The sequence below is a fragment of the Purpureocillium lilacinum genome (genome assembly GCF_023168085.1).
Source record: "Purpureocillium lilacinum CBS 284.36 DNA, scaffold_3, whole genome shotgun sequence".
NCBI classification, from domain to species: Eukaryota; Fungi; Ascomycota; class Sordariomycetes; order Hypocreales; family Ophiocordycipitaceae; genus Purpureocillium; species Purpureocillium lilacinum.
The window spans coordinates 5,243,589-5,250,382 of record NW_027072113.1 but is presented as its reverse complement, the minus strand read 5'-3'; the positions used below and the strand labels follow the sequence as shown (position 1 = coordinate 5,250,382).

Genomic DNA, 6,794 nt, shown 5'->3' with positions numbered 1-6,794 from the left:
TTACTGGCTTCTCTGGTACCCTGGAAAGAAGGGGTACTCCCGCAATGTCTGCTCGGTCCAGTTCCTCTCAACGAGGCCCCGCTCAATTTGCGATCGCGCGTACTCCTCAAGCGCTGGGCGCGCTATATGCTCAACATGCCAGGTCGCCTTGTATTTCATAATACCTTCCTCTCCGTCGGCTAAAATTTTGAGAATTAACGAAGGGATGTACGGCTCGTCCCGGAACTGTAGAAGAGGAGTAAACAGCGCCTTGAAATTGAATACAATTCCACCCGAAAGAGGCAGCCGCCGTAGCGTCTGCCAGTCTACGCGCAGGAAGATATCTCGCCGATGCAACGCTGGATCCTGTGACTCGCGATGGCTCCAGTCGGGGTGGTCGGCTGGGAGGAAGAGCGGCTGGCCTACTTCCAGGCCCCACGAGCCTCGTTGGATTGGGCTGTGCGTGGGCATTTTCGTGAAGAAGCTGCAAATGTCAGTGTCTACGACAATTCTTTCGTTAAGGGATACTCGCCGGTCCATGCTGAACGCCATCTTCTCTTTGTAACTCGGCACTGGATCATGAATGCCGCCAAGCTCTAGGCCAATCTTTTGGCTAAGCTTCCAGCCAAGGGTGGAAAGAACAACGCCAGCTCGGAAATGGTAGCGCCCCGTCTTCTCGTTGCGCAGCGTAATAGCAAAGTCTTCAGGGACATTCTGCAGCAAAACATGGAGTGGATGCATCTTTTCCAGGTCGGTACGCGTGCCGAGGATGTCGTTATAGAACACATACTCTTCCACACGAAAGCAGTCGGGGTACCGCGCACAGATATATTGTAGGACCATCTCCATGAGTTCTTTGCACGCGAGCTCCGAGCCCGGTAACGCTTGTAACACGTCTGACCCGTGTTCGGCATACAGAGCGCGCCGTTGTGCAATACGCTCGCGGTAGGTGCTCTCCAGCTCAATCCAGTAGTTTGGTTCCATCTTGTGGAAGGCTAAATCGAGCATTAGTCTCTGGTAGCAAGTGATGTTCGCGAAATAACTTGCACATTGTTTGGTGGTAAGCCCATCTAAAGGGCCGATAAGGCCTGGGCGAAGCGCTGTCTATGTTGAAGCTATTGACGGGCGACGGCGCCGGAACACCTGATAGCTTAGCATAATCCGGAAAGTTGCCGAGCGCGTTGACTTCGCCGACCGTAAAACCACTGAAGATTCTGGAGGACGGGTTGGCGTCGCGGTAGTCCACATCCATCTTGACCAAAGACTCGGTGATCAGAGGGTTCAAAGGCTCCTTGACCTCCGTTCCAAGTAGCTCACCCAGCACATGTCGTTGTGACGGTGGGAACACGGTAGTGTAGTCTGCGGTGGGGATCCTCTTCTTCGGGGCCTCGCTCGTGAACGCCTCTGTTCGGATACGTTTCACACTTCGGCTTTTCAATAACAAACTGTAGGCAAGATGGGCAAGGCTGCCGACACATACTACAAGAATGAGTAATAGGAGCGTCATGATGCCAATGCACGTCACAACTAATGTGAGTGGACGAAGGCGTACTGCCTTTCCGAGTGTGTGGTCAAACGTTTATATCGGTCTTCAGATCTCAAGTGCGGCGATATCTCAGCACAGTATGCTGATCACCAAGCCAGTGAGCTGTGCGGGCGGGGGCCGGGCCTCGAAGGGCGGACGTTGCCCCAGCCTGCCTCGGCTAAGTTGACCGAAAGTGGAAATCGCTGGAGAACGCACTGCGCCAAAGACAAAGTTGGCAATATGTGAGGGGAACCCCAACGTGACACAAAGTTGGGCGCGGCGTCATCTGTACAAAGTCGCCTACTGTGGCATCGCTCTTATCTCCATGTCACTCAGACGTATCTGCGATGTAGATGCCGGTGAGAGCGCGAGAGGGAACTCCTCTACTCGCAAGGATTGAAATAGCGATACTGGTGCTGCCAGGTTATTCTAAGAACACGTTCACTTGGAGGTGTTACGACAATCGTCAAGTATCTCCTGCTTTCTGCTCATGGGCTGTAGATAATTCCCAACATGGAGCAAAGGCCACACCTCCATGTGTCGTCCTCACAAGTGAGCTGATCCTTTTGACGCCATCTGACTCGCAGTTATGCACCGCTGAGGCGGCACATCCATGACAGGGTTATTGGAGAAAAAGTTCCGTGGCCGCAGCAACACGCTGATCGGCTCACACGGCATGATGGGAAAATCCTCTGGAGCCGGAAAATGCACGAGGCCAAATGTGTGCCAGAGGACAATGTCCTCATTATCGATGCCCTCGTTCCCGTCTCCAATCCACTCCGGCAGCCCTACATCGGACTCACCAGATGTCTGTGGCACATGCCGACCCGCTGGATAGAGTTGATCATCTCGATCTATCGACTTGTCAGAACATAAAGCCCTCATTTGCAACTTGGCGCACTTACACCTGGTGACGTGCACAGCGTGTCGGGCAAATCCTGCCCTCTTCCAGACTAGGGATTCTTCTTTAGGCAAGAGAGCCGGCACCTCACGGCTCACGAGCTTATAGCTCACGGGCTTCTTGCTGTATGGATGCAGTTTGTTCGTATTACAAAGGTCCCACGTTCGCACCGTCGCGCCGTTGTAGTCGGTCACAGACTGGCCGGTGGTTTCAAACTTTGTCCGCTTGGCGTAAAAGGCGTTGCCGTGCTTGTTGGCGGCGGATCCCACCGGTGCATCAGACGCTACTGCGTCAACCATGAAGGCTGTATTCCTGGGCCCGTCAATGTTTGAGTCAATCCTCAAGCAGAAAAGGTGCTGATGATTGTGGCCGTTGACACCTGCGGCACGTCAGTGAAAGAATTGTCGGCGTGGACAGTCTGCTTACCGGGATAGACCTCAGTGCCCCATCCATTCGTATCCTCACCCTCTTTGATGGAATAAGTATTGAGGATACCAGTCAGCTTGATCTCGAGCTGGATCGTTCCGTCTTGCTGATTCGGGTCAACGAATATTCTATAACACCTATTCCTTGCGAGAACGCACGTGAAATATCCACTGACACGAGTTAGCTGGGGCTGCACCTCACGTGAAGAAATGCGGCGATTCTGGCACTCACCTGAATGGCATATTCGTAATTGGCAGCCGTAAAAATCTGCTGGATGATGAGCTTCCGCGCTCTCGTGACAATGACAGAGTCGTCCCTGAAGTCAGTGTGCTTGAACAAAATGCCGTCGTCTTCCTCATGAATACAAATGGCGTTCTTGATATGTCTGATGGTGCCGTCACGGGCGGGGAAATCGGCGTCTAGATATTTGATGAAGCCCTTGCAGTCGCAGCCGAGCTTGAGGCTGTTGGTCATGTAGCCGGCACCGTACTCGCCAATGTCGAAGGCGTGCTTTCGCTGGTGAGGATGCTCGGGGTTGCCACTAGCGTCTGTCAGCCTCAGGAAAACCTTCAGCATCGTCTGCGCGGTAACCGACTAAGGAACCACCATCTCCGCCAGCGACAACCTGTAGAAGAGGTCCCGTAGCGTCCCTTTGTCGTCGTACTTGATGTCGCTGAGAACAATTCCCTCCCTGTAGTTGAAGCCGATGTGAAAGTTCCAGCTTTGCCACTTCATCTGCCTGCCGTTCAAGGAGAACGACGGCCCCTGCGACTGTGTGATTTCCAGCGGCTTCACGTCGCTGCGGTAGCCGCCTGCGGCTTCAACCGCCGCTGTGTGGTAATTGATCTGCTTCTCTCTCCGGAGGGGCCTTCGCACCTTGGGGATATCAATGTGCACAATCTTCTGCTGATCAGCGTCGTATATGGGGCAAAAGTCCAAGGGATACTGATACTGGCAATCGTCGATGTCTGGTCGGAAGTACATGAGGCCTTGCTGCAGGCGGACGTTGCTGCCGAAACGCTCGTCGTAGCCAATGGTCCACGGGTCGCAGTAGACCTTGTGCATCTCGTCCCTTGAGACACCGCTGATCTCGCACTGCGCAATGACCTTGGGGTCCTGCCGCACGACATACTCGACTAACTGAAGCTCCTCTAGGGTAATCTGTCCCGAGTCAGTGACGAGCAATGCTTTCTTGCGGTCGGTGCTCACAATCGGCTGCTTTCCGGTAATCCACCCCCACTCGACAATCTTCTTGGCCGCAATATCGACCAGCCCCTCTCCCACCTTTCCGCCCGGAGCAATGACACAGACGTCGGCGATGCGGCGGGGCTTCGCATTTGCCGGGTTCGCCAGCCACTGGAGCATGGCGCCCTTGCGCGGCTCGTGTAGCGAAACGATGTTGAAGCAGACATTCTGATGGGCCGCCCTCACGATCCTCACGGCGCTCTGGATCTCTGCTGCCCCGAGGGGATCTAGCGGGTGCGTAGAGTTGAACGTCATGCTTCGAGACGCGACGTGGTGATGGGTGTCAATGCGGCGCAGCGGCAGAGTCTGGTGCGAGAGAGCGTAAGCAAGCGTCGGCGCGGACAGAACTGTAGTGTACCAGGGACGTTTCAAGAGGCTTCAAATCGGGGGCTTGAATTTAACGGGAATTGAAACATGTTGAAACATGCAGTGAATGGCCTGGACATCAGCACGCGCATCTGTCCGCGGCCGTTCTGGGCGAGCGGCCGACAGTCGACAATGGCTGCCTCTTTGGGGGATTTTTGCCGGAATGTGGCTTGGCCGGGTGGCTTGTGGCTGCGACCGAGTGAGTGATCATTGTTATCTCCCCCGCCGGGTTGTTATCTCCCCCGCCCGTGTTATCGGTTATCTACGTGACCCCGCGGCCGCACCCCATGCACTCACCGGGTGGCCCGGCGGTGGGCCTCGGCCAGCTCGCTGGAGATCGGCTCCCTTGGCCGTGGCCCCGGCTGTCCCAGCTTGCCCAGCCATGCAGCATCCCAGCAGGCATGCACCTGGTACGGCCCAGAAGCTCCACCACAGTGGCTCCACTGCCAAGCGTCGCGCAGGTGACGGCCGACAACACAACACCAAGACACAGAGGTGAGACTGAGGGCACTGGTGACGCAACTTCATTCTAAAGAAACGGCTACCTTCACCACGGATAGCCCTTGCTGTTCTCCATCCTTCCCGCATTCAGCCCCCTCCGCAGCTGCTCCTCGTGCTTGCGATCCAAATACTCAAGCAAAATGTCGCCGTACTTCTCCCTGCCCTTGTACTCGCCCACCCACTCGTCCCAGCTCCGCACCGCACTGGCCAGCCTGCCCGGAACGCCGTCCTCCTCCGCAACTTCTGTAATGGGCAGGAAGTATGTGCGAATAGTGAAGCATACCGCGCCTGTCTTGGGCAGCCGGCGAAGCGTCTGCCTCTCCGACCGGAAGAAATGGTGCTCAATGGCCTTGTTCTTCTCCGCCGTGCCCCAGCTGACGACGGGCTCGTCCTCACCGCCGATGCTGGGGCTCCAGGCAAGCTCGTCGTCTACCTGGATAAAGTAGTTGTTGCGCGCATAAAATGTATCGCTTCGCAGACGCTGGAAGAACTTTACCATGCCGCTTTGTAGCTTCTCCTTGAAGTGGGGGACGTTGCCCGACGTGTGTATTTTGGGCAGTGTCATGCCAAACTTGTCGGAGAGCCTCCAGAACCCGGCCAGGAGGATAGCCCCGGCCAAGAGGCGATATTGCCCGTCTGGCTGCTCAAGCATGAGGGCGAGATCGTCTTGCACGAGCCGCGCACACATGGCCATTGGGTCCTCGTGCAGCGGGACCTCTGTGATGTTGAGCGACTCGCCAGACCAGAGGTTGTCGATCCCCACCGCGGTGCGCCTGTACAAGCTGGGGTAGCGAGCCGGCAAGTAATCCGTGAGCTCTTGCAGCAGCTCCATGGCCGCGGGATATGCGTCCGGAGCAGTCTTGACGCACTTGTCGCCCCGTTCAAGCAGTCGCTGCGCCTTTTCAGCGTGGAACTTCGGATAGTGGTTGTCGAGCTCGATCCATTCGATGGGCGCAAGTGACCGAAGTCCCATCGTGATATTGTATTTTGGCCCATAGCGGAACGCCCTGTATGGTAGAGGCTTTGTCGTCTCAAGAGACCAGTCTGGGTACGGGGGAGGAACAGGCATTTGGAACGAGTGAGAGCTGGCCGTGCTGCTAGTTCTGGCGTCCTTGTTGTTGCCAGTTTCCGCTATGCCCGCCGGTTTGATCTGCCGTATACGCAGCAGCGCGCGTATGACCACGGCGAGCAGCGCAACCGCAATCCATGCTTCCGCGCGCTTGAACTCGTGTAAGTGAAGGGACTGGAGTGCTGGAAACATTGCGAACTCGTCGTGATGAGCGAAGGCTGCGTCTGCCGCATCTGCTGCATCTGAGTTTGCCCTTGCAATACCTCTGGATGGGTACTTGACGATGATTTACAGAATGCGCTCAATGACTTCCTGCAGGCTAAAATTTTGCACGGCTACACAAATACAGCCCAAATGCCAAGCGATACGCACGGCCAGCCTGTCACGCTGACGCACCCGATGGCCAACCGTTTTGCACGCGTCAATCATGCGGGATGTGGTGACTCCGCTGTCAGCGGGAGGGATTGCCAAGATAGGAAAGCGTCGTGTTGCAACCGGCTCGCGTCGCTCAGTTTGGCGAAACGGAAAAAGCAAATGTCCAAACGACCTCGCCCCTCCAAATCTTGTTCACCCGAGCGACTTGGATACATAATTCCTCGCACTATGGCGCCTTGTCGTGTCGTCGAGCGACAATGTTGTTTTGCAGCACCAGATTCATGTTCCTGCATGTCCCCAACTCCTAGCAGCTACAAACGTCGCACCTGTAGTGCCATCGAGCCGTCCCTACTACTCCAGATTTACGCTGGCATTGCTTTGCATCTCTAGAGTCAAGACCGACAACA

At 55.8% G+C, this 6,794-nt stretch overlaps 2 protein-coding genes across 2 annotated transcripts; both read right to left on the bottom strand.

The window, feature by feature from the left end:
• Positions 1–4,331, bottom strand: PLICBS_005165 (uncharacterized protein; the record flags this gene model as incomplete). The annotated part of the gene is made up of 8 exons (XM_065600665.1): positions 1–974; positions 1,123–1,383; positions 2,308–2,358; positions 2,410–2,784; positions 2,832–2,937; positions 2,990–3,001; positions 3,063–3,372; positions 3,454–4,331. 8 exons carry the CDS (start codon positions 4,329–4,331, stop codon positions 1–3), a joined length of 2,967 nt encoding a protein of 988 aa, XP_065456737.1.
• Positions 4,332–4,989: 658 nt separating this feature from the next.
• PLICBS_005164 (uncharacterized protein) lies at positions 4,990–6,204 on the bottom strand (the record flags this gene model as incomplete). The annotated part of the gene is made up of 1 exon (XM_018325425.2): positions 4,990–6,204. The coding sequence occupies one exon, from the start codon at positions 6,202–6,204 to the stop codon at positions 4,990–4,992; it is 1,215 nt and encodes a 404-aa protein (XP_018175177.2).
• Positions 6,205–6,794: the final 590 nt, after the last annotated feature.